This window comes from Pristis pectinata, chromosome 32 (genome assembly GCF_009764475.1).
Source record: "Pristis pectinata isolate sPriPec2 chromosome 32, sPriPec2.1.pri, whole genome shotgun sequence".
Classification (NCBI taxonomy): domain Eukaryota; kingdom Metazoa; phylum Chordata; class Chondrichthyes; order Rhinopristiformes; family Pristidae; genus Pristis; species Pristis pectinata.
The window spans coordinates 20394397-20422304 of NC_067436.1; the positions used below are offsets into that span (position 1 = coordinate 20394397).

General features: G+C 44.2%; 1 protein-coding gene across 1 annotated transcript; it reads right to left on the reverse strand.

Annotated features, from left to right (window-relative positions):
• Window positions 1–81: 81 nt before the first annotated feature.
• On the reverse strand, window positions 82–27260 carry LOC127585291 (sorting nexin-1-like). Its single transcript, XM_052042636.1, has 9 exons — window positions 27161–27260; window positions 19000–19096; window positions 17330–17451; window positions 15323–15398; window positions 7458–7501; window positions 6797–6938; window positions 5667–5745; window positions 1682–1757; window positions 82–401 (listed from the first exon to the last, which is right to left on the reverse strand). Exons 1-9 carry the CDS (start codon window positions 27254–27256, stop codon window positions 234–236), a joined length of 900 nt encoding a protein of 299 aa, XP_051898596.1. The 5' UTR covers window positions 27257–27260; the 3' UTR covers window positions 82–233.
• Between the last annotated feature and the right edge of the window lie 648 nt (window positions 27261–27908).

Genomic DNA, 27908 nt, shown 5'->3' on the forward strand with positions numbered 1-27908 from the left:
GTCACAAGCATGGCCTGGGGATCTAGGCTGCTGGCGATACAGCACTGCCCCTGCTGGGCCACTGACTCAGCACCCCTGTACCTCCCATACCTCACAAGGTGGCAAAGAAATGACATTAGTAAACAAAATGCAACAATTCCCTGGAACTGGTCACAGATGGGACAGGACCAGTTGATTCAATACAGCCATGAGGCAGAACTATTCACACCAGCATCCAGCGGTTTTAGCACCTTCTACTTCAGTGATGAAACTCTCTCAGGTACAACTACGAGGCACAAAACACTTACTATATCCGACTCATTCATCTTTATGGTCATCTTACTGACAGCATCAGCAGCTTTGTTGACCATCCGAAGAAGACTAGCACCACTCAGAGCCTGAGTGTTTACTGCACGTGGCAACTGAAAACCAAGTTGAAATATTGGCATTAAACAACTCCATTCAGCAGAAAACATTCCTTCGATATTTTCCATCCCATCACCAAATAGTTTCTGGGAGGTTTCTAACCCACCCAACTGGGCCAAGCATTGCCGTGGCCAGCATTAATCAGCTACAAGCTCAGTCAACACACTGCCAATGTTGCCCTGGGAGAGTTAAATACAGCAGTTACATGTTCCATTCAGCACCAGACTGTGGAATTGAGTGGAGAGTTGATAAGGATGTGGGTGGAATTTAAAAAAAAATGGGATTAATGTAGGATCAGTATAAATGGGTGGTTGGTGGCCGGTGTGGAGTCGGTGGGCTGAAGGATCTGTTTCTGTGCCTTTGTATTTGGAGCCATTCTAATTTATGATGCCAAGATTTAACCAGCAATTAGATGGGACCTCTTGCCATCAGAGTTAGCTGGCTTGGACGCATAGACTGTGTGGAGCAGAGCCACAACATGGTCTGGTGCTATACCACAGGGCACTGCAGAGCAGGACCAGGATACACCCTCATCCACACCTCCAATCCCCTTGTCGCCTGGGATCTCACCACATTTGGGAAAGAACCTCTGAAGGAGCAGAGCAACTTCAGGGTGCAGGAGGGAAGAAAAGTGGTGATGGTGACCAGGCAAGCACGGCCAACCCTGCAATGGAGTCCATGCATCCAAACCACATTACTCCGAGTCAAGGGGTTCCCGGAAGTTCTGGTTGAATCTTGGGTAATTCACTTCATTAATTAGAATGGCTCCAAATACAAAGGCAGGGTCAAAAATACTGCACAGAACCAGGACCACCGAGTCCATGCCAACCACCAACTTACCAATCCTACACATCCCTTGTGTTTTAAATGGAGTGGCCAATTCACCTGCCAACCTGCACGTCTTTGGGATGAGGAATGAAACTGGAGCACCTGCAGTCACAGGGAGAACATGCAAACTCCCAGACGGCACCAGAGGTCAGGATTGAACCAGGTCTCTGGTGCTGAGGCAGCAGCTCTACGAGAAAGAAATAGAAGGTCGAAGTGATAACACAAGGAAACAGCAAGTGCTGGACTACATGGCTGATGTCAGCTGGTCTTTAAGCTGCAACTGCTGACATTTGGGAATAAAAACTGCAGATGCTGGAAATCTAAAAGGCAGAAAATGAAAAACATTCAGGTAGGCAGCATAGTGGGAAAGTGACATTTCAGGTCTGCCCAATCCCATACTCCATCTACCCCCCACCCCTTCCCAAGCTCCTCTGGATTGAGTGGTTACCTCATCTTTTTCCAAGAATTCCCTCACATCAGGATCCTGCAACAATGTGGGGTGTTTGATGATCCTCTGGAGATATCTGGAATGATCAAAGAGTTGGGTGGGGTTTTGTCTGGAGTTAATTATTTTGATAATTTCATACTGCATCTGTACAAACTTCATTACACCAAGCCTCACAATTAAGTGCACACATTCAATCTTGATGTTACCGATACTTGGTAACACTGGGTGTGAGATTAGCTGTCCTCTCAGAACACTGCAGAAAGGGCTACACAGATCTAATCCTGAAATGGAACATGTCACAGGCAGTCACATTCTAACACTAGTGACAATCAGCAGCCACTCCAACTGATAAAAGATCTCGTTTATTCCAGGTACTGGATCGATCCATTACCATGTTCCCTTTACATCAGCACACTGTCATTGCCGAACAATGAGAGCAGCTTCCCACTCAGTAAATTGTGGCTCAGTTGCCACCTGGTGTAAGACTGCTGAAACAGCAGGAGGGCTCAGACTTCACACCGGCTGAAATACATTCTTATATATTCAGGGCAGCCCCATTCAGGGCACACTTCCACAGCTGGGGCAAAACTATTTTCCTGCCTGTACATTGTAACTTGTTAAACAGTTTTAGCATTTCCCCGTCTCACTGCTCCCCACTCCACAGGTTCCTCAAGGAGAGGAGAGAGAGAGAACACATATTCCTGAAGGGCACTGAAGGTGTTTCCAGGGGAACACTTAGTGAGGAACAACAAAATCCAGAGAGCCCCAGTGAATACAGGACAATGGTGCTATTTAAAAACCGAGAAAGTGCCCTTGGTCTCAGAACCACAGCCAGCTGCACAGCACTGATAAAGGGGTCATTTTCAATGTCAAATCCTCTGGGAACAAGGTGCCGGGAACAGCTGGGGAATGCACTATCAGTGCTGTGAAGTTTGTTTAGTCTGGATAAGACCGGAGTACTGCGCCATAATATTCTCCACTCCAGGGAGCATGCACTCCACTCGTGACCGTACCATTTCTCCAGCTGCACATACGAGTTGGTTAGTTTTCAGGGACCATGAGTACCTTCAAGAATGGGATGAGCAGAAGTACTCGGGGGAGGCAGGGGAGGGGTTCTGTCTAGATTTAATGACAACAGGAACTGCATTTTTCTTTGGTGATTGTTGTAAGGAGCTGAAATGTGAAATTCGACTATGAAGTGAGTATAAGCGGCAGAGAAGGGCACAGGAGTGGGTTTGACAAATTTCAGCATGAAATCAGATTCCAACAAGGAAGCAATTTCTCAGAGTCCAAGTCAGCCGACTTTCACAACTGCTTCCGTTTTCCATTTGGCCTTCACTGCCGAATATGTTGGAACAGACATCTGGTGGGTCATTGCTACAAGTATTCCCACTCCATCTCAAAAAGGAGAGAAGTTGGAGAACAGGAAGGAGATAGAGAGCTTAGTGGCATGGTGTCATGACAACCTTTCCCTCAATGTCAGCAAGACAAAAGAACTGGTCAGTGACTTCAGGAAGGTGGGGTGGGGGGGGTGGAGGTGGGGTGGGGGGGGCGGTGGAGGTGGGGTGGGGGGGGGTGGAGCACAATCACCTATCTACACCAATGATGCTGAGGCCAAGGGTTGAGAACTTCAACTTCCTAGAAGTGAACATCACAAATAGCCTGTCTTGGTCCAACCATGTAAACGCCACAGCCAAGAAAGCTCATAGCGTCTCTATTTCCTCAGCAGGCCGAAGAAATTTGGCATGTCCCTGTCAACCCTCAGCAATTTCTATCAATGTGCCATAGAAAGCATCCTATCTGGATGCATCACAGCTTGGTACGGCAACTGCTCTGCCTGTGACTGCAAGAAACTGCAGAAAGTTGTGGACACAGCTCAGCACATCACAGAAACCAGCCTCCCCTCCATGGACTGTCTACATTTCTCACTGCCTCGGTAAAGCAGCCAGCATAAATCAAAGATCCCACCCAGCCTGGACATTCTCTCTTCTCCCCCTCCCATTTGCCAGAAGATACAAAAGCCTGAAAGCATGTACCACCAGGCTCAAGGACAGCTTCTATTCCACTGTTATAAGACTATTGGGCAGTTCCCTAGTTTGATAAGCTGGAAACTTGACCTCACAATCTACAACGTTGTGGCATTGCACCTTATTGTCTGCCTGCACTTTCTCTGTAACTGTTACACTTCATTCTACATTCTATTACTGTTTTACCTTATACTACCTCAATGCACCACTGTAATGCAATGATCTGTACGGACAGCATGCAAGACAAGTTTTTCAGTGTACCTCAGTACATGTGACGATAATAAACCAGTTTACCAAGAAGCTGATGTGGAAAGCCAACAGAGCAAATGGCTGGAGCAAGGGATTTGATGTGACCCACCCACAGAAGGCCTGACACTGACAAATTTAAAAACAGAAACCAACTAATTGCTGAACTACTGCTGTTTTAGTTAAGCAACTGGAAAAGTTTAGAGAAACAAAAGACTGCAGACGCTGGAATCTGGATTTTAAAGAAGTATGATGCTGGAGGAACTCAGCAGGCCTGGCAGCATCCGTGGAGAAAAGCAGGCGGTCAATGTTTCGGGTCAGGACTGAAGATAGGAAAAGGGAAAGCCCAATATATGGGGAGGAGGGGGAGGGGGAGCAGAGCAGTGATAGGTGGGCAAAAGAGGGGAGGCGGGGTGGGCACAAGGTGGTGATAGATGCAGGTAAGAGATAGTGATAGGTAGGTGAGGGGAGGAGGGTTTGGAAGTGGTTTTCTGTGCTTTACAAAGCTGATCTAAAATAAGTTTCTGAATTCAGATCAAGAATATTCTTGTATAGAGAAGGGAAAACTGCACAAGCTGTTGTACACACTAGCAGAGATTTGTTTCCATGGACAGACTATTGCACATAAAAATGGGATGTCAGTAGATTCCTCCTGTTCATTTGAATCAAGGATTAACTTAGGTTACATGTAACAGGAAAACCTCGAATTACAGCAAATCTCAGTACACCCACCATGCTGCTAACTTTACCCACCTACTTTACCATGGATATAGTGGCTATTAGCTCAGATGATTGGCAGATTGGGAAGTTCATGGAATACATCCAAAGATGAGGTGTTACTGCAGAGACTATAATGAGTCTCATCCCTTATGGTTATACTTGGCAATTTTCAGTTTTCTGCCAATTCTTGAGGATTTGTTTTAGCAGAGATTTGAATCTACATTTACCACCCATCCTTCCTACTATCTTACTCAGCCTCTGTTCATTGACAGCTCTGGCCATCTTCTGCCCTTGCGGACAAGATTACACCATAATGTCCCACATGGTATGTCAACTCCAGGTAGCGCAGGTACTGCAGAGACACTACACAAAACCACTTCACCCACCTCAGATTATTCCGCTCCAATTCTACAGCAGGCGCGTACCTACCAGCAGGTCCCTGCTATTTGCAGAGCTAAATCCAGGTCTCTTAACCAAGACAGAATCAAAAGTCCAATTGAACAGTCTAATTCTGGCACAGGAGCAAGATCCATTCTTGTATCAATTGCCTCCAACCTCATACTATAAATTCTGGTGGGATGGAAAACTCCAGCTCCTCAACTCCAGGTTCAAATGAGGTTCACCTTGACAGTTCAATCCTGCATCATTACCCAAATCTCTGTGGCCTCAAACACATCCTGCACCATGTCACACTCATCAACCATCTTTGGTGAACTCTGGTTCTCAGTGCATCACCCAGTTCAAAGTTCTCCAAGGCCTCAGTCCTCCCCCTTTGCTGAAATGCTCCAATCTTCCCCAAGTTCTCAATACATCCATTCCAGCAACCATGTAGTCTTCAAGACTAATCTCACCCCAACCAAAACACAAATCCACATGGCTGACCATCAATTCTTCTCGAATCTCAACATTGAAAGTGTGGTATTTAAATGCACGGCCCTTTTGAAGCTATATTGCCTCTTCCTTGGTTTCCACCATTTCCTTTCAACACTCACCTTTCTAGTGCAGCTCGCCTCCGCTCTAGGAACTCGGCCGAGGAGGAATCTTCCTTCCCAACTTTCACTTTGGTCATACCTTACCAAAGAGAAATCAGCATTAGCAATTTGCATTAGGAAATGGGGAAAACCAGAGAGTGGAGATATTGCTTATGGCAGGAGACCGGCTTTCTGTATTAGTGCATTGTGGCTTCTCAATCAGGGAAAGGGACTGAAACTCCAATTTGTCCTTTCTATGCATTACATTTCAATTTGACACTAAAGTAATCCCATATTCCCTTACAACTCAGGTCACTTCAGTCCATGCCAGTTTACTCATTTTCCCTGCAATCCATTCTCCCCACAGTCCCATCCTTTCACTCCAGATTCACCCACCTATACCAGGTGCAATTTACAGTTGACAAGTCTTTGGGACATGGCAGGAAACAGAAGCATCCAGGGTAAACCTATGCAGTTACAGGGAGAAATGTGAACTCCACACAACAGCAGCAGAGGCGAGGATTGTACCTGGGTCTCTAGAACAACAAGGCAGCAAACCTACCAGCTGTGCCATCCTGAAAGTCAATGTCTACAGGGACCTAAACCCAGAATCTTTGAATGAGAAGTCCAGTGCACCACCAAGACTTGCCTGAAGACTTGCCAACTGGCAAGGTCTAAATCATACTAATTAGTGAGACTCCTCTGGTGCTAGAAGTCACTTGCACAATACAACAGATTCAGAGCCCCTTGAAAACACTAGGGGCAAAGAGCCAGCTTTTCAATCCCCTCTCTACATCTTTCCCTGTGTGGAATGGCATAGGTGAAGATTCCAGTAGCAAACTCTCCACACAACATGAGGCAAAAGTCTCATGTAGATTTATGGAACAATGGTGGGGGAAGTGAAGGCAAGACAAAACACCATCTAAAAGGACAACAGGTACTTGGAAGGAAACTGAACAAATGGACTGGAGATGAAATGTTGGAGATAATTCACTCTGGGAGCCCCTTATTGAACAAAACATCTCTCCATCATTCTAAACTGTCATTCTTGTAACAGCCATTTGTAACAGACTTCAGAAAAGTATGCATTCCAATAGCCATCAAAACAGCAAAAGCAGAATTGGTTTCAGTTTGATCTCCAACTGCTGTACCTATTAAGCTCTTCTCAGGAGGTGGAGGCACTATGAAGCCGTTTTGAGAATGTTTCTCTGACAGTCTGTCGTATAATCCTAGAAAGTCACTAAATCTTCGCTTAACACTGAAATCTTTCCTCTTGAACATCGTTAAGCTGGTCTGCAAAGCAAAACAATGCATAAATATATTAAACTTTATACAGCACCGTAACACGCCCTTCCGGCCTAACTTGTCCACACTACCCATTTACACCCATGTTAACCTACTAACCTGTACGTCTTTAGAACTTGGGAGGAAACTGGAGCACCTGGAGGAAACCCATGCAGTCATGGGGAGAACAAACTCTTTACAGACAGTGGTGGAAATTGAACCCCGACTGCTAGTGCCGTAATAGTGTTAAGCTAACCACTATGCTACAGTGCTGCCCGTAAGTCAATGCACTTGCACACTCAAGCTATGCAGCACTGTAAAAATCAAAAGCACTGACAGCTTATCATTCCACCATGCTAGGCAATCTGCACTTATACTGTACCACAAAATGTCACTTAAAATAAGCAACAAGGCATACAATCCAAATACATGAATACAAGAGTCTGTTCTGATAAATCAAGTAGAATTTACAGCATTTATACCAGAGTTGTGCCCGACTATAACAGATACCAATGCACTAATACATACCAATGTGGACACTTTATAAGCCATGTATGCAGCCATGCCATCACCTAAGTAGGGAATTAAAAACAAAATCATTCAAGTACATTGCAGTTGTATAATGTGGATAAACAGGAGCATCATTCTAGACTGGGCAAGAGCAGGAGTACCAGACACAGCATTTTGGTCAATCTCACCAGGACTGTGAGCACATCAAGAACAATTTTCTGCACTTTGGCAGCACTGCCAGAGCGGCAGAAGCTCGTTTGAGCCACAGTCTGTACACACAGGGACAAAGCTGCTCACTCAGGAGAACAAACAGCTGACACCTGCAATTCCACAATTCTGTCAGGTACAGAGAAGGAACACCAAGACTGAATGGTTGTGTCCTTTCCTTCACTCATTCTTTCACAGTGAGCAGACAGGGCTTTAGGTTGGGACCTAAGCGATGAGCCTCAAGTTCCTGTTAGAATGTCACATTTTGAAAGGCAAAGCCAATGAGAAATACAATGTTTGGTTTCCTGCCACTACAGACCCAAGGTTACAAGGAGCCACAGGGTGACAGTGCAATCAGAATGGGGATGCAAACAATGAACAAAGCTTGATCAGTGAGAACAAGCAGTTTAGGGTGGGGCAGTGGGCAGAAATTTATGTACACTTTGAAACCAGTGTAGCAGAATTGCAGAGAAGATGGGCAGCACGAAAAGAGCACCAGGGATGGAAAACCAGTAAAATATAGCAGTGATTTTGTTACAACATCACACCACACTGACCTTTAAAATTGCAAACTTTGGACTTGCACTGCTAATACCTCCATCCTGTCCAATTCCAGCCTCCCCTCACCTTTTAACATCCAACCCAAACCATTTCCAAACTCTTCCCTATCTTCTTCCATAAAGAGAGACATTGCTCCATGTAAGCTGCCTGAAACTCCCACTGCTACCACAACCGAGACCCTGCTTCTGTCACCTACTCCAGGGAGTAGAGCTAGTGTTTGCTGGACATCACAGCAAACAATAGGCACGCATGTAGTCAATGATATTTCAGAATTACATACAAGGACTGAACGACTGAAAGTCAAAGAATACACGTTGCACGATTTCTTGATTTGTACTGTCCTAATGTGATCAGGATGAAAAGCTACTGAAATAACTGTGGGATACTTCAATCTTCATATAGATTGAACAAATCAAGTTGGCAAAGGTAGCCTCAAGGACAATGCAGAACAAATTCTGGACAGTTTCTTAGTGAGTCAACCAGGAAACAGGACATTTTAGATTTGATTGTGTGTAATGAGACAGGATCAATAACGTCTCAAAAGGTTCCCGTGAACTGATTGCAACTTGATGAATTTCATTCAGTTTGAAAGCAAGAAACTGGTCTGAAACAAATATCAAAATAAATGTTGTAATTGTCTTGAAGATTAAGGCAGAATTGGCTACAATGACTTGAGAAAACAGATTAAAATTGTGTAGCTTAACAGTTAATTTGAAAATATCAAATATAAACCTTTGAGAAACAACAGCTCCATGAGAAGGGCAATTCATCCTTGACCAACTAGGGATTGTATCAACTTGAATGATTATACAATGTTAAGATTAGTAGTAAGCCAGAAAATTCTAGAAACTTGCAGGGGACAACCAAAACACAAAAAGGCAAAAAATATACAGAACAAGTCATTAAGAAATTAAAAAAAAGAGGAACATAAAAAGGAAGAGAACAGCTAAGGCAATTTTTTGGACTCAGGAAGAAATGTTTGTTTAAAGATAATAAAGCATCTGTAAAAAGGCAGGAAGTTAGGGTGCAAAAGGGGAGGAAGAAAATCTCAACCACTGAAGACATTAAACTCATGCACCACATACAATTCTGGTCACCGTACAGCAGGAAGTGATTACACAGGAGAATGCACAGTCAATTCATCAGGATGTTGCCTTGGATGGAGTGTGGAGTGCTTCAGCAACAAGAAGAGGCTGCATAGGTTGGATGTGTGGAGACTTTTTGTGGGGGGGGAAGAAGAGAAAAAGAGGGGGTGGCACCTGATACAGGTATAAAAAATTTTGAGGGTAGATAATAGGAAACCTTTCCCATATCACAGATACCCAAAACTAAAGGACAAAGGTTGAAGGCAAGGGGTTGAGGTTTAGAGGGGACCCGAGGAAGAACTTTTTCACCAAGAGGGTGGTTAGAATTTGGAATGCAAGGTGGTGGAGACAGGTACTCCCACAACATTCAAGTACCTAGGTGAATACAAACTGCCAACACATAATGGCTAGGGACCAGTTGAAGGTAAATGGGCCTCAATGGTCAGCATGGACATGGTGAGCCCAAGGACCTGTCTCTATGCTGTAACTAGTCAGACTAAAGGCTGATAAATTCCCTGGGACTGAGTCTGCATCCTAGTGTCTTAAAAGAGGGGACTAAGTTATAGCAGCACTGCTGTGATCATCTAAAATTCCCCAGATTGTAGAAAGATCCCAGCAGTTGGAAACTATTCCTAATTGAGGATGGAAACTGAAGCCAGGAACTATACACCAATTTGACAGAATCTGTTAGAGGAATTAGTAGCAGTACTGTTTAAAAAAAATAAGTCAAGTTTTCGTGCAAAGGGAAACAGGGTTGACAGATTTATGAGAGATCTCCAAACATGTAATTGAGCAGGGTAGATGTAGCATATTTGGATTCCCTGAAGAAATGCTGTAAAGTACGACATAAAATGTAACTGCACAAGGAAGAACACAGCATTGGGGATAATTAGCAGAGGATAATTAGCATCGATAGAACATTAGTTAACAAGAAAAGCAGGATAAATTTGTTAGCTAACTGGAAACGAGTCGTGGTCATAAACAGGGCTTTTTCCTGATTGGCAAGACGTAATAAGTGCTACAGGGATCAGTGCAAGGGCCTAAACCTTTTTACAATGCAAGCGACAGGATGAAGGTGCCACAGGCATGGTTGCTAATTTACTGATGACAAAAATAGGTGGAAAAGCAAGTTTGAAGAGGGTACAAGGCTGATACAAGGGGATGAGGATAGGTGATGTGAAAGGGCGACAACCTTGCAAATGAAGCAGAACATAGGAAAGCTTTGGAATTGGCTACACTGGCAGGAAGAATGATTATCTAGAGGGCAAGGGATTGCAGAACTCAGGGACAGAGGGATCTGGGTGTCTTAGTGCACAATTCACAGAAGGCCAATATGCACAATGTTGCTACTTATTGCTGGGGAGATTATGGTAGTTATATCACACGTTGGTGAGACCACACTTGGAGTACCAAGCAGAGAGTTGGTCTCAAACATGGGAATGCTTTGGAAGCAGTTCAGCAAGTTTTCTAGACTAATACCTAGATGCAATGTTGGAACCTGTAACCACTGGAGTTTTGTTACGAAAAGTGACGATTGAAGATCCTGATAGATCTTAACAGGGTGGATGTTGTCTCTTGTGGAAGAATCTAGAATTTTTTGGGGGGCGGGGGGGAGACAGGGTTTACTCCTAATAAGAGGTTGTCCACTTTTCCTCCCCCTCAGTCTCTGCCGTTCTCAAGGTTGGTGTAAGCAGAACCATTGCATTAAGGAACAGCTACAAAGATATTTGATAAGAGGGTGAAGATAAGAATATTGTTATAATCAGATCAGTCATGATGCTATTAAATAGTGGAGCAGGCTTGGGAAACCAACCGACCCACTCCTGCTCCAATTTGTATGGGTCACTTTCAGGTCGACAAGTTGCAACTAATAAGCTGCCACAGCAATCAGTGCTGGGAACCCACATTAATGACTTGGGTGCAGCCCAATTTCTCAAAGATGTACAATAAGTGGGATGGCAAGTAGAGGAAGACACAGTCTATAAAGGGACATGGGCACATTAAGCATGTGGGCAAGGACTTGGAATCTGGAGTATAAGGTGAGGAAATGAGGTTATCCACTTTGGTTCAAGAATTTTTTTGGTCACCCCATAATAGAAAAGACGTGGTTAAACTGGAAAGAGTACAGAGAAGATTTACGAGGATGTTGCCAAGACTCGAGGGCCTGAGTTTAGAGGGAGAGGTTGGCCAGGCTCAGTCTTCATTCCTCAGAACTTAGGAGAATGAGGGGCAACCTTATAGAAATGTTTAAAATTATGAGGGGAATAGAAAAGGTGGACAGTAACAGTCTTATCCCCAGGGTAGGGGAGTCCAAAACTCGGGGGCATGGACTTAGGGTGAGGAGAAAGATTTAAAAAGGGACCCGAGGGGCAACTTCTTGCACACCGGAGGGCGGTGAGTATATGGAACGAGCTGCCAGAGGAAGTGGTTGAGGCAGGTACAATAGAATCATTTAAGCACTTGGATAGGTACATGGAGGGATGGGGCTTGGAAGGATATGGGCCACACGCAGGAAACTGGGACTGGATGGGAGGGCACTATGGTCAGCATGGACTGGTTGGGCCGAAAGGCCTGTATCTGTGCTTTATTGTTCTACGACTTCATAATAAAAAAAGCAGAACATTGTTCAAATGAAGAGTACAGAATGCTGCAGTACACAGGGATCTGACTGTCCTCATACAGGAAACAAAGTGAGCCTGCAAGCCCAGCAAGTAATGCAAGAGACAAAATTAAATGTTTGCCTGTATTGAAAAAGGAATGGCGTACATAATTAGAGCACTCTTACTATAACTAGGGAACACCACACTTGGGAATACTATAAACCTAATACTATACACTTGCATTAGAGGTAGTTGAGAGAAAGCTCACGAGGTTGATTCCTGGGACAAAAGGGCTGTCCTAGGTTGAGCAGGTTGGGACTGTCCTTACTGGGGTTTAGAAGAATGAGAGGTGATCTTACTGAAGCACAAGATACTGCAGGGTCTTAACAGTGCAGATGCTGAGATATAACAGCTTCTGATGTAATGGGGCATGAGGGACAGTAATGCTTTTTGCAGGAATGAAGAATAAGGCTGCATAGTTTCAGAAGGAAGTGCTGCCCGCTTAAAAGAGTAGATTCTTGTCTCAGAGGCTGATGAGTCTTTGGATTTCTCCATCCCAGATATCCTCTATTCCCAGGGTAGGGGAATCCAAAACATATGCCCTCTAGGTTTCAGGTAAGAGGAGAAAAATTTAAAGGGGATTGGAGAAACAACCTCTTCCACAGAGGGTGGTGGGTACATGGAACGAGCTGCCAGAAATGGTAGAGACAGGTACAATTACAATGTTTAAAAGATATTTGGATTGGAAAGACTTAAATGTTATATAGAAGACTACTGGCCCTTTGGCCCACCATGTTCTGCCGACCTATATAAACTTACCCCACGATCAATCTAACCCTTCCTTCCTACCAGCCCATAACCCTCCATTTTTCTTACATCCATGTACCTATCCAAGAGTCTTTTAAATGTCCCTATTGTATTAGCCTCTACCACCACCCAGGCAGTGCATTCCAGGCACCCACCGCTGTGTAAAAAACCTACTAGCATCTCCCCTAAACTTTCCTTCACTCATCTTAAATGGATATCCTCTGGTATTGGCCATTGTCTCCCTGGGGAAAACGGTGCTGGCTGTCCACTCTATCTATGCCTCTCAATCTTATACACCTCTATCAAGTCACCTCTTATCCTCCGTTGCTCCAAAGAGAAAAGCCCTAGCTCACTCAACTTTTCTTCATAGGACACATTCTCTAATCCAGGCAGCATCCTGGTAAGTCTCCTCTGCACCCTAAGCTTCCACATCCTTCCTATAATGAGACGACCAGAACTGACACAATAGTCTAAGAGTGGTCTAACCAGAGTTTTGTAGAGCAGCAATGTTACCTCTTGAACTCATTCCTCTGACTAATGAAGGCCAGCATACCATCCACCTTCTTAACCACCCTATCAACTTGCACAGCAACTTTGAGGGATACCTATATGGACCAAACGCAGGGAAATGGGACTAGTTCAAGTAGATAATTTGGTTGGCATGGATGAGTTGGGATCAAGGTTCCATTTCCATGCTGTATAATTCTGACCTGTGGAGGCAGAATACACAAGACAAATACAAAACTTTGGCCAGTAGGAGGAATGGGTAGGAAAGTGCAGCCAAAGCCAAGATCAAATCATCCAGGATCTAATCAAACTGTGGAACAGGCTGTAAAGGCCGTGGGGCCTACTCCTAATTCTATTTAGGTTCCTGTTTTTATGTACCAGTTCTCCATAAGGAAGGAAATTTGACCTGGCAGGCTACACTAACAAAGTGATCTGCTCAATGTACCACAATGTTTCAGATTCCTTCCTCCTCCCTTGATCAGATTATTTCCTGCAAACAGGTTACACTTGTTAATCTGCCTTAGTAGGTATGGCAAGCTTTAAGATATGCAGTTAACAGTGAGCAGTTACATTACGAATCCAAGACCAAAACTCTTCAAAATGTTCGGCCCCCAACTCAATGAGGTATTCTTGCTAACTTCAATCTTGCAATCACTCCTTCAGTGAATTCTTTAATTATGGACCATTAAATCCGGCATTGTCACACACCCACTCACACATTATTACAGTTCCCTAGACCGTAACATCAAAAACAGTTGTTATCTTAGTTAAGCCACCACTTCCATCTTTCATTTCAAGGACTCTTCAAATACAGAAGCTTATCTACCCAGGTGTCTACTTTCCAAACAGATAAAGCTGGCGATTGAGAAAATGAATTAGTGGCATATGTTCAGTCTCATTTGCCTCTCTAATGAGGTACAGCAACTATTGGTTAACTTGTAGATCTGGCAGCCAGAGTTTTCGACCTTTAATCCAGGAACAAATTTGGATCTCATGATGGCTACTGAAGAGCTTAAACTAATTATATGAATCAGATGTTAAAAATCAAGAGCTCTTTGCTGTGACGGTGATCTACCAGACTGATACAAAAACCTAACCAGTTCACCAAAGCCCTTCTGAAGAGGATATCTACCATTCTTGCCTCAGTGCATCTACAAGTAGCCATCGATGATTGGCTTCACTGCCTCCTCAGACAAGGGACAGAGGATGAATTGTCAGTGATGTCAACATCCCATGAATTATTAAAACATTCTAGTCCAAGGAAACACCAGATCTTTACACATACAATTCAGCAGTGTTTCAACATGTAGACCCTGGAAAGAGCTATGATGACGTGGACATGCTGGTAACACAGAAAAATAATCATGAACAAATACAAATCTTTAAATTCATTACACACTAAAGAGATCCCTGTAGTGGTCACTTCTTCAAATCTGGATAAATCACACAATATGCAGCTTTGAATATATTTTTGTGCCCTCATGTTCCTCTTCCCCAAACACACTTCCTTCTCGTGTTCCAAAAGGCAAAGACCGAGTGTTGACTCTCTGCTTTCACAATGCTATACAAGGTTGCTCACCGTCAAGTATAGCAGCCACAACAATTACCTCTAGTTTCCCTAATTTAAGGGAATTGTCCAGATTCCAAGACCTGTCAGAGCAAGCAGACTCTCCCTCACAACACTGCGACACTGCCTATCTGGTGTTCCGACACCGTCACCACTTAGAACCCTCAGTAAATGCTGTCAGGATTTGAGAGTAAATTAGGGAAACAGAGACAGACATTGCATTCTTCAATGACTTACAGGCAATTCATAGGCACCACTAGCACAACAACCATACATGCTGCGGCCTAGACAACCAAAATATACCCCAAAGACACAAGAGACTGCAGACACTGGAATCCAGAGCAACAAAATCTGCTGCAGGAACTCAGCAGGTTGAGCAGCATCTGTGGGAGGAAAGGAATTGTCAATGTTTTGGGTCAAGACCTTGCTTGACCCACTGAGTTCCTCCAGTGGATTCTTTGTCCGTCCCCCACTGTTTGTAAGCAGAAGACTAACCAGAAGTAAATCACTGCCCCTGGACACAAACCCACCTTCGAACATCAAACTTACCTACTTTCTCCGGCTCAGTAACTGTAACGGTCAAATCAAAATGATCCTCATCCTCCTCTGCTTCTTCTTCAATTAGCTGCCGAAGGAATGAAACCACGCATTAATCTGCACCCTCAGCAAAGAACATGCAAACAGACATTCCTGTAGAACACATCAAGCAGTTTCTACATGTTTTTTTTTTGCAAAGCTCAATTACAGTACAGTCAGGTGACTGAATCAACTATTTCTCCAAATTAATGTGGCCTGTGTCATTATGCTTTCTAGAAAATCTTAAATTTCAACATTAAGACTGATTCCTCCACTGTTCACATCTTTAGAAAACAAAATGTTTCAGTGTCATCTCAGCAAGTACCATCACTAATGTACCACTGCCTCGGTATGACACCGCTGTTTTGGAGCTCCAGTACTGGGGAAGGGAGTCAACAATAATTTGGTTCCTCCTTTCAAAGAGAGTGCCACAGTTATTATATTCACTGAAAGAAGATGGGAACATGGTTTAAGTTATCTGATCAATGACACCACCAGCACTGTAACACTTCTTCAACACTGCACTGGCAGCATCAGCCTGGATTTCTGTGCTTCTCAATAACATGCTTCTTTCAAACAGTACAAATGAGCAAAAGGTATAGGGGTTCTGAGAAAACTACACGTTAACAAAAACAGGCAACAGGTGGCAGTGATCAGTGCCTCGCAAGATCCAAGGTTTGTGCCACAGGGATCAAGCTAAATAGACCCCAAAGAAACAGAAGTTACTCAAAGAACCTGCTGGTTTTCTTCTATCTCCAGATTCTTTTCTTCACCTACAACCACAAACTATGAGGATAGCAGATGCTGGTCAGGGCTGTTGGCTGTGTATAAATGGAACCTGTGACCCTCCAGGTACAAATATCTCAATCCAACTTGTACAAAAAAGAGAGGTCACTTTTGTGCATATCCCTGTAAAACTGCCTCCCAATCAGCTCTTCTGGCGATCTATTAAGTTGCTGCTCAGCTACATACTGCAATTAAGTCATGAACATGAAGTGGAGCTGGGAACTGTACAAGATTCGGAACTCAGCAACCACTCCCCTGTGATTACAAAGAGACGCCTTTGTGCTCAGATCCATCTTTTTCATTAAAAGCAGGATCTCTATGATAGGTTTCTATGATGTAACTGGCACTGGTATTGCCTATAGCATCCAAGATAGAACAAAGCAGTATTACTCGTCTGAAAACATTCCAACAAATGCAAATTTGCCAATTACAGTCAAGAAAAGAGATTAAAAAGCAAGGAATCCTATCTAGGCCACACCAGGCCCTCTGTGGGCGATTACTTGAAAGTGAAGGAAGCACATCAATGGTGTCTGATGCATAGAATCTACAGTGCCCACAGATGTGTGCAGCTCTTTCAAGAATCAAATGTATCCAAATACCTGCTCTATTTAACATTCCGCAGGCAACCGATGAGAGAAGTGAATGCCACAGCTAGTTAACCATCGGGCTTAATAAAATAACCCTGCTAACGGAACAGCCTACATTATAGTGCCCCAATGGGCCAGCAGATTAAACACTGACAAACTGACCGTACTGAGCAGCAAGTTCAATCAGATATTCGACTTACACCAAACGAATGGCATCAGAACTCCCACAAAAAAGGATTTAAAAAGAGATTCATGCTGTTCTGTCCAGTAAAACTGTAGATAACATCAGGGGTGGCTACAACATTCACTCAAAGAACTCTGTTCAACCACAACAACAGCCTTGCACACTGATGCAACCCAATTGCACTCCGAAACTTGCGCAAAATTTATGGTGCGAGTCCTGCACTGATGACCACCATTTTTTCCTCGTTAGTCAGCAGCAACTCTTCTTTTCCTGTTAAGTACTTTCCACAGAAAAAAAATAAAAATCTCACAGGCAACCAAGAGTAGCAAAGGGCAGGGTGAAGGGAAGTGGAATAATACTGAAGTCGTGTTCCCTCTAGGACTTGTGTACATTAAACAGTACGACTTTAAACTGCATCCTCACCTCTTGACCGACTTTGTTCTTGGATGTGCTAGGTGGAAACTTTACTGATGGCCCTGTAATGGATGGATTGGACTGATGTGCGTCATTTGGAGGGCTGTCCAGAGATAATTCCACAGTGGCTTCTGCAACAAGATACATTCAATATAACTTGGCAGAGCTACATTGCACTCAGTAAGTCTGACCATAAAGAAGAAAAACAATACCTTTGACAAAGTGAAGGGTGCCAACATGCAGGATACAAAATTCACTCTAAGAGCTGTATCATTTTGATCCAATATAGCACAGCTCATATCAAGACCCAGAATCATTTACAGCCAATGTCACCAGTGGATATCCCACTCTATATAAGCCTCCATTCAGTTATGAAGCTGGAACGCAGCACTAGTTGTTCCCTTACAAAACCAGTCTTTCAACCCTGCAATTCTCTCCCCAGCACCCACTTGACAAATGCTCATGACAGCTTCAGTTCTCTGGATCACAGAGTTAGATCCATATTCACTTATTAATAGGGCAGAGCTTTTGGCATTGCTAATCACACGACAGATTTGCAGTGCTCAAAAGCAAAATGTACAAAGCTAATCATTTGAGAAATTTTAGGGCAGGGGGAATTACACTGATGACAGAAGTAATCCTACAAATATCAACATAGAATTTCTTAGCCATAGAGAACAAGTTCTTCAATTTGCAATGAAAGCAGGAAATGCCAAGGTACTTAGCAGGTCTAACCACTTCTGTGGGGAGGGCAGAGCTAACACTACAGGTCAATGATTTTTTTTGAAACCAGAACTAAAATACACTGCTTTTCCAGCTGCAGAGCTAGGGATGAACAACGGGAATGTCTGACAGGGTGGAGACAAGACTAGCCAACTCCGACATACAAATCCTGGTGGTGCAATTTGAGGTGGAGAATGGTTAATCACAGCTGATTTGTATGTAGGAGAGTAACTAGAGGGAGATGAATGCGAGCTCTAGAACAACATAGCTGTCAGATGCAGAACTCTATCGTTGCTTGGCAAAGTAGGTAGCATTTGTGGAGAGAAAAACTGAATTTATATTACAGGTGGATGACTTTACAGACCAGTCATGACACAAACAGGAAAGGCTAGTTACGTGAAGTTGTAGAATTCAAGAGAGACCGAGTGGTCAGTTTGCCTACACAGAAGGAGGCAGTGTTCATCAAGCTTAAATGTTGTAAGGGAGGTGCTAAAAGTGATAGTGTTAAATCTGTTTTTTTAAAAAAACCTTTTCCCTTCCAAATTTGCAAAATAAACAAGACCCAATCCAACATAACAGCACGTGAACCTGCAGGATTCCCAGGAACATAACGCTCAGCAATTTTTAAAAAAATATTGGGAGTATGGGATGCAGCATTTCGACTGGAAAATCACCACAAAGGCAGCAGAATTCCAGCCAATAACGCAGCTCAAGATTTGAGATAGCAATGGAAGAGACAGGATCCCCAACTTCAAACCTGTGTCGCACTGAGAAAAAAATGTGGTCACATTTTTACTAAGGGTTTGTCCTCCAATAGAAAATTCATATCATCCACAGGCATCTGTGCAATTCCTCATTGAAAGCATTGCCTCCCCACACCCTTTGAACTAGCTAGCCTGGTAATGAAACAATGAAATGTCAAGTGTTGTGTAATTACTGGCTGGCAGAATCCTTACCTGCAAAAATATCTTGCTCTTCATCATCAGAATGTAATCCATTTGTCTTGGAGTTGCTGCTGAAAGTTTTTGTGGAATCCATAGCTAGAGGACTAATCTAAAATATACAGGACATCAAAAATTACCCAAAAGTTAGAATCACATTTAGACTTTTTAAACTTTAAATTTCAATAAAGTTAAAGCCTTGACTTAAATCAAAGAATCTATCAGCCTGAGCATTTATTGGTGGCTCACACGGTCTTTGCATCAAACTGGCCAGTTTCTCTTAGGACATCACCCAGCAGTACAGTCCAAACCCTCACTACTGAGGAAGTCTCCCATTTCCCCACAGAATTCTCCATATGAGCAAATGTCAGCGAGTTGGCAAGTACTTGGGCCTCAACCCTGTCTAAGTTTACAAGGGAAAATAGCTCAGAACTAGCTGTCTTGTCAAGAAAGATTCTACAATTTCAGTCCAAATATTCCACTAGATTTTCTTTCCAAGAAAATTTTCCCATCTCTCCTCCCCCCACCCCCTTGCAAAAACAAAAGATAACAGGTGATTATTGCAGATGTGTACAAGTGAACAGTACAATAAATTGGGAAAAGCAAATCACACAATAGCATTTTGATCAAAATGCATTGAACCAATGAATACAAGACAGCACAACTCCAGGCACTCCACGCATTACTAAATAGCAGGGGTTTGTGGTAGAGATCAGTGACAGATACAGTAAGATCCAAATGCAAACAGCCAAGTAGGAAACAAATTCCTGCCCAGGATGATTGACTGACAGACAATACACTCTCAACACAGTAAATCTGCTAGAAGCTATAGCTTGCAAGATTAAAGTGTCTGGTTCAAGGCTTTCTTTGCTACAACCTCCACAGGCAGAACAGAATCAAATACAGAAACCAAACCCTTCCAACAACAGAGGGAGCCAAGGTGAAGTAGTGAAAGTGCTGTGTCTGATAGACATGGCAGGAGACAGCTGCAGTTCATTAATCTCTTGCCCCAACCACAAGGAAACTATTTCCCCACTGACCTTAAATTACTGGTCTATTCCATTGAAAAAGTCATTGAAGTTCAACACCCAAATCAAATTTGTTAAAGCAGCCGATACCCACTTGCATTTCTTTACGTAGTAATTTTAATCAAAGAATCAAACTTGATTTAGTTTCAAGTGCAAAATGTGGCTTGAGCCTTGGGAGTATATGAATATATGAAGACATTAAAACACTGGGATGAAGAAACAACCAAAATACTGATCCTAGACTTTGTTACAACAGAGGGTTTCACAATAATAAAATTAAAATCACTTTAAATAATCTAAAGATTTAGCAGGGAAAAGAACTCAAATCACCTGTGGCAAGATATTGGATCTCAGCAAGTAGACTAGGCAAGTAGAAAGAGTTATGGGCAGAACAGATTTGAGCTAATGGAAGGACAGGATAGGCTGAAGGAGTTGAATGACCCACCTCTGTTCCAGAAATTACATGGACACGGGCTGCCAAGGAGGAATTCAAACACAAACTGGCCAAATATTGGGTTTGAGATTTGAATGCAAAAGTGCCCAGAAATCTTGGGATGTGACTAGAGCAGCATGAACAATGGCCTTGCTCTCTGCTGCAGCCTAGTATGTCAGTGACACTGTCACAGCTTCTAACTATTGTCTGCAGACTAGTCAGGTGACATGGTAAGAACACACTTGTGTAGTACCAGGACCAGTTGGAAAATTGGAATGAGATAATTACTAAAGAGAATGGCTGGAGTTTGAGGAGATTCAGTATGTCACCAAAGACTTTCAAATTTCTACAGATGTATGGGTGGAGAGCATTCTGACTGGTTGCATCACTGCCTGGTATGGAAGCTCCAATGTGCAGGATCGAGAGAGGCTGCAGAGGGTAGTAGACTCAGCCAGCTCCATTACGGTCACAATTCTCCCCACCATCAAGAATATCTTCAAGAGGGGGTGCCTCAAGTAGGCAGCATCCATCTTCATGTTACTACCAGAGGAGATACAGGAGCCTGAAGACCCAGACAATGTTTCAGGAACAGCTTCTTCCCCTCTGCCATCAGATTTCCGAACAGTCCACGAACACCACCTCATTATTCCTCTCTTGCACTATTTATTTTTGAACTTATAGTAATTTTTTTTAAACTGTCTTTGTCTTGCACTGTACTGCTGCCGCAAACCAACAAATTTCATGACATATGTCAGTGATAATAAACCAGATTCTGGAATTTCAAACCAGGAAGATCCCATGTTCAGTCTAGCACATGTGGTGAGTTTGCACAGGTAGTTGGCAGGTCTAACTGGCTTGGGAAGGGAAACAAGTGAAAATAGTCAACTCTTGATCACTTGGCAGCAACCTGCAATGGAAGTGTGCAACATGAATAACACACAAGGCAGCCATTGCTCCGCAGGTTTATACCAATTCTTCACCAGAGCAAGTCCAATCGCTCACACCCTTGTTTGTTCCTTTTAGTTCTGCAGATTTGCCCCCACCACTTTTCCAGCTAGATCATACTGCATTAAATATTTCCTTAAATCAGTGCCCTCTATTACCACCTCTCTTGCCGTTGAAAACAATTCCTCTATTCTCAGGAGACCACTCTCAACTTTGAACACCTCTAACATAAGCAAAGGGAGATTTTGATAAAGTAGTTGAATGTGTGATTGTTAATGAGGAATGAAAAAACCTGTTAAAACCCATGCATTTACAACTATGCATAATAACAGCTTCCTCCACAATACACCAAGATTCACAGTTGCTTTAGGTACAATACAATCATTAATGCTCATGTGATCTGATAGGAAGGAATCAGATCATGTTAGTCACTAGATCTTGGCCATTCACCACTCATCCCACTCCCCAAGCCTTTCCACCATTACAAGTCTATGTCAGGACCTCCACTTGCCTACACGAAGGTAGTTCTAATTCCCCAGGTTACCACAGCACCAAGCCTACAGCCGTCATCACCCAGAAGGCCAAGGGCAACAGGCACGGGAGCACTACCTGACATTTCCCCACACACCAGCCCCGACGTGGAAATGCATCACAATTGCTCCACCGCCGCTGGGTCTCTCCCTCACTCAACCGTGGAAGAGTTTCACCAGAGAACTGCTGACATTCAAGTTCACAGCTCACCTTTGAATTGGCAATCAGGGATGGGGAAAAAAGTTGCCTTTGGCAATAACACCCACAATCTATTGAATCAATATCATCAAGATCTACCTGCATTTATTCTGTTGAATAGTGTGGGAGGGAGGGAGGGAGGGAGGGAGGTTTCCTTAACACATTCTTTGGGTCATTTCAATTCAACGATCTCCAGCAACATGGTTAAGTTTAAAAAAAATTTTGGAGTCGACTTGCCCTGAAAAGCAAAGCCTCCATTACAAAATGAATGCATTAACCTACCTGCACTAGCACGCTTCAACAAGCAGAATTCCTCTAACCCGACACACCCAAACCCTGCAACGTCACATCCACAGCAGCCCAAGTTATAGCAAAACTTCTCCATTAACACCCCTCTCCATGACAGGAAGCATGCGGTACATAATTCAAACAAATCAACTCTAAAATAGTGCATGGATTCTCTGCAAGGTTTAAAAAGTGTTGCTCTTTGTAAACAATATCCTTGCCAATCTGAAATGAATTTGGTATCAGAGCTGGATACTGACTGAACCTTGAAATAAATCTGAGGCTAATGAATTTATTCCCTTAAATACAACCAGATTGTTTGATTACTATTCAATAAAACCTTTCATTGGTTAATCATGGTACAAACTATCTGCAGAGGACAGATGTCTTAGACACAAGGCCATGTTAATTTGTACAAGTCAACATTAACCACAATCTCACTTCTACGTCCAACTAATGTAACATTCCTATTTCTACAGCCTATTCTTATCCATTGTAACCAATTTTTCAGCCACATACTGAACAAATGTCCTTAAGTTTATCATTGGACAGAGAATCAAAAGATGGCAAATTCTCTCTCCTCATTCTGGGTACAAACCCAGACCTAAACAAACAAATGTTTATCAGTGACCGTGTAACTGCAGCAAGTAACTCACTCCTGGACCCAACTCATACACGCCCTTCATCACTGGAGCACTGCGGCCCATCTACTAAATACACGCAGTTATTCAACAAGGCAGAACCTCTCAAATCTATCATCTCTCCCACCAAGGAAGATGATGGCTACAGATACATGGGGACACCAGCATATACCAGCTCCCTTCTTGTGCTGCACCCCATACTGACAGAAACATATCACTGTTCCTTCATTATCAAGTATAATCCTGGAAATTTCTGCCAAAGGTGTGGGAGCACCTTCATCATTTGACTGAAATGGTTCTGCTCTCCACCACTCTTGAAGGCAATTATGAATGGATGAAAAAAAATGTTAGTCCTCCCAGTGATACTGACACCTCATAGAATAAATGCTGAAAACTGTTTAGTACATTTCAGATGCTGATTTCTTGCTCTTCTGTGCCATCCTTGTTCATGTCCTTAAGAACTCTACATCAGCGTTCACAGTTCTCACAATATGGTTCTGCTCCAAATCTCTAGTCCCACTTCAAATTGTGCTGCTTACGATCATAGGACTTCATAAATACATCTAATAACTTAAATACAGACTTAAAATGATTGCCTCAACATTTAACTATTGTAGGGATTAGTTAGACTTCACTCAGATTACAGAAGTGTCTAACTTGGTCTGTTAATTTCAATTCACAATATTGCTTTTACTGCCAATAAAGGAACTCCAGTTACTAACTCAGTGTGACCTTCCAAGTCAGGAATGGAAAACATCCCAACTGAAGGTAGCAACAACTGAGTCAGGTAGCAACAACTGAAGACACTGTAACTGCAGCTACTCATCCAGCTGCCACAAATTACAAACTTCCACTGCAACCTATTTTTCTGTCCCCACAAACACCCATCTTACAGGCAGCATTCACTAAAGTAACTGAAAGATTCAGTCTAAAATAACGAACTTAAACTCAAGCCACTACAATGGAAATATTGAGCCAGACATGTAACAAAAAGATATTTGTGTTATGTCCAGCTTAGTATTTACTGTTGACTTACGTGCACAGCTCAGGGCCACACTGAAAGGATGCACTGCAGTGGCAACATTAAAAGAATTTGTATTTCTAGCACTTTTCACCACTTCAGGACATCAAGCTGCTTTCACCAACATTTGATAGAACCATAGAAAACTACAGCACAGAAAACAGGCTATTCAGCCCTTCCAGTCTGTGCCGAAACATTATTCTGCTAGTCCCATTTACCTGCCCCCAGCCCATACCCCTCCAGGCCCCTCTCGTCCATGTATCTATCCAATTTACTCTTAAAAGTTAAGAGTGAGCCCGCATTTACCACATCAGATGGCAGCCCATTCCACACTCCCACCACTCTGAGTGAAGAAGTTCCCTCTAATGTTCCCCCTAAACCTTTCCCCTTTCACCCTAAAGCCATGTCCTCTCATACTTCTCTCTCCTAATCTAGGTGGAAAGAGCCAACTTGCATTAACTCTGTCTATGCCCCTCATCATTTAATAAACCTCTATCATATCTCCCCTCATTCTTCTCCGCTCCAAGGAATAAAGTCCTAACATGCTCAGTCTTTCCCTGTAACTCAACTCCTGAAGACCTATAATCACTACAGAATTTTAAAATATTATTCACTGCATGAACTCGCAATTGATGCAGCCAGTATCAGTAGCACAATGCCACTAACCTGCTTTCTGAAATACGAGGAATAAACACCACTAACGCAAGCAATGAATAATGTAAACAAGTCTGCCAGCTCAGTGCACCATCCATTTTACAAAACAAGTACCTAATTATACAACGTTCCCATTTTAAATACAAGGAGACTGTAGACTAAAGACTTATCTGGAATGAGTCACTATGCCCAAATGGGGGCATTGGGGAGTTAGGGAGAATGAAAGTAGTAACCCAAAACAACCATAACCTAGAGACATTCACACAAGATCACACAAGACAAGGGAGCAGAAGTAGGCCATTCGGCCCATCAAATCTGCTCCAAGGAAAAGGGAAAAAATGAGAAACGAGAAATGGGGGGTGGGAAGAGGAAGAAGAAGAAAAAAAACCTATTCTAATCCCAATTTCTGGCCTTATCCCCATATCCCTTGATACCCCAACTATTTAGATATCTATCTATCTCTTCCTTGAACATCCCCAATGATCTGGCCTCCACTGCTGTACCTGGCAAGGAATTCCACAATTTAACCACCCTCTGGCTGAAGAAATTTCTCCTCATCTCTGTTTTGAAACTGTACCCTCTAATTCTGTGCCCTCTGGTCCTGGACTCACCCACCAAGGGAAACAGCCTAGCCACATCTACTCTGTCCACTCCTTTCAACATTTTAAATGTCGCTATGAGGTCCCCGCTCATTCTTCTGTACTCCAGTGAGTACAGTCCAAGAGCCGACAAACGCTCATCATACGTAAGCCCTTTCATTCTGGGAATCATCCTCGTAAATCTCCTCTGAACCCACTCCAACATCAGCACATCCTTCCTAAGATATGGGGCCCAAAATTACACACAGTATTCCAAATGAGGCCTCACCAGTGCCCCGTAGAGCCTCATCAACACTTTCTTACTTTTATACACTATACCTCTCGAAATGAATGCCAACATAGCATTCACTTTCTTTACCACCGATCTGACCTGGTGGACAAACACAAGACTTCATCTCAAACACCCCAGTCATCCCAAGCAGAGATCATTTCCCCCAGAGATCACTGAAACAAAAAAGTTATCACTTCTCCAGCACCAAAGGGATGTTAGCTTAAAACCCAAGCTCAAAAGTGAACATCCGTGCTATAATCAATTAATTTTCACAAGGAGTCAAAGGAATCCAGTCAATGATAAGGCTCCCATGAGTACATCAACACTAGAATAACTACATACCATCACACTGTCAATTAACATTATCTTTATACATAAAGAGATTAACCATATGGTATCCTATCCAGAACACAAGTGTTTGAAAAGTGATCCTATTTAAAGTAGACTTAAACTTTAATTAGGTAAACAGAACTTGACACCACAGCAGATTCAGGCAACTTAGTCATTAAAACAAAGTTTCAAAGCAGTATACATCGAGCAGAAACAGACAGAACTATACGACAAATTAGTATTTTGTTTGCAAAAAGGTAGGAATCTAGTAATATCGTTATAATTTTACAGGGTACTAGCAAGGCCACACATGCACTATTGCACACAGTTTTGGTCCCTTAATTTAATAAAGGAAAATATTGGTATTACAGATGATCCAAAAGAGATTAATTAGCCTAAACCTGCAATGAGAAAGCTATCCTATACAAGCAGCTAAAGAAACTGGATCTATATACTTTGAAATTTAGAAGAACGAGGTGTGATCTTATTGAAACTATGTTATGAGGCAGACAGCAGAGATGTCAAGATGTTTCCAATAGTGCGAGAACATCAAGAGTTGCAGCATTAGGGGCAATCATTTAAAATGGAACTTCTCACAGACCGTGAACCCCAGAAGGCTGTGGAGCTAGATCATGGGGGACATTTAACGAGGAAGTAGGTACATTTCTGAAAGTTCAGAGGATTGGTTATAGGGAACTGACACTTTACAAGAACTGGCAGTGTAAACACTAATAAAGGAAATGAGAATAAGGATTACACCCCAACAAGACACTGCAGTAAAACACTCGGCCAAACCAAACTCCTCCCAGGAGAAAGCCAAGACCAAGGAGACGCAAAACTCTGCAAATGACCCAGGTCAAGGCGGGAAACATTTCACTCCAGTAAACTCCGGGGGAGTGGAGGAGGGGGGAAGGAGGAGAAGGGGGTGGATGGGGGAAGGGAAGTGGAGGGAGAAGGGCCAGGCTGGAGCTCACCGTGACGGGGGGGGGGGGGGGGGGGGGGGGGGAGGGAGGGAGGGAGAGGGACTGGGGGTGAGCGGAGTGGGGGAAGGGAGTGTGGGGGTGAGCTGGGGGGGAGGGGAGTGGGGGGGGGGGAGGGAGCCCCGCCCGCCGTAGGGCCGGGGATGGTGGAGGGGGGGGGGGGAACAGCCGGGGGGCGGGAACCGATGGAGGGGCCGAGGGCCACGGTGACCGGGCGGCTCCCGGTGTCCGAGGCCCGGGCTCCCGCGGGCCGCACTCACGCTGCCGATGAAGAAGTCCTCGCCCTCCGCCGCCTCTCCCCCCGGCCCCGGCCCCGGCTCCCGCTCCAGACCCGGCGGCCACCGCTCCGCCGCCATTTTGTGCCGGACAACCCTCAACAATGCTTTATTGTTCCCGCCGCGAGCAGCGCCGCGGCCCCGCCCCTCAACAATGCTTTATTGTTCCGCGACCTGAAACACCGGTGGCGAACTGAGGGTTCACGGCGGGGACCCGGGGGTGGAGGGTCGGGGTGGGGTGAAGGGTGGGGATAGGGGGTGGGGTGGGGGTGGTGAGGGGGTGGGGTGAGGGGTGGGGTTGAGGGGGGGGATGGGGTGAGGGGTGGGGGTGGTGAGGGGATGGGGTGAGGGGGGATGGTGAGGGGGGGGTGAGGGGGGATGGTGAGGGGGTGGGGTGGTGAGGAGGTGGAGGTGGGGGTGGGGATGGTGAGGGGGTGGGGGTGGTGAGGGGATGGGGTGAGGGGGGATGGTGAGGGGGGGGTGAGGGGGTGGGGTGGTGAGGAGGTGGAGGTGGGGGTGGGGATGGTGAGGGGGTGGGGTGGGGTGAGGGGTGGGGATGGTGAGGGGTGGGGGTGGGGTGGTGAGGGGGTGGGGTGAGGGGTAGGGATGGTGAGGGGGTGGGGGTGAGGGGGGATGGTGAGGGGGTGGGGTGGGGTGAGGGGTGGGGATGGTGAGGGGGTGGGGGTGAGGGGGGATGGTGAGGGGGTGGGGTGAGGGGTAGGGATGGTGAGGG

Excerpts from the sequence above, each read along its gene's own strand:
- LOC127585291 (XM_052042636.1), bottom strand. The coding sequence starts at position 27,256 with ATGGCGGCGGAGCGGTGGCCGCCGGGTCTGGAGCGGGAGCCGGGGCCG. Across the intron at positions 17,452-18,999 it reads AGAGCAAGATATTTTTGCAG|AAGCCACTGTGGAATTATCT; the intron begins GTAAGGATTCTG and ends ATCTTGTTGCAG. Across the intron at positions 15,399-17,329 it reads AGAACAAAGTCGGTCAAGAG|CTAATTGAAGAAGAAGCAGA; the intron begins GTGAGGATGCAG and ends TTCCTTCGGCAG.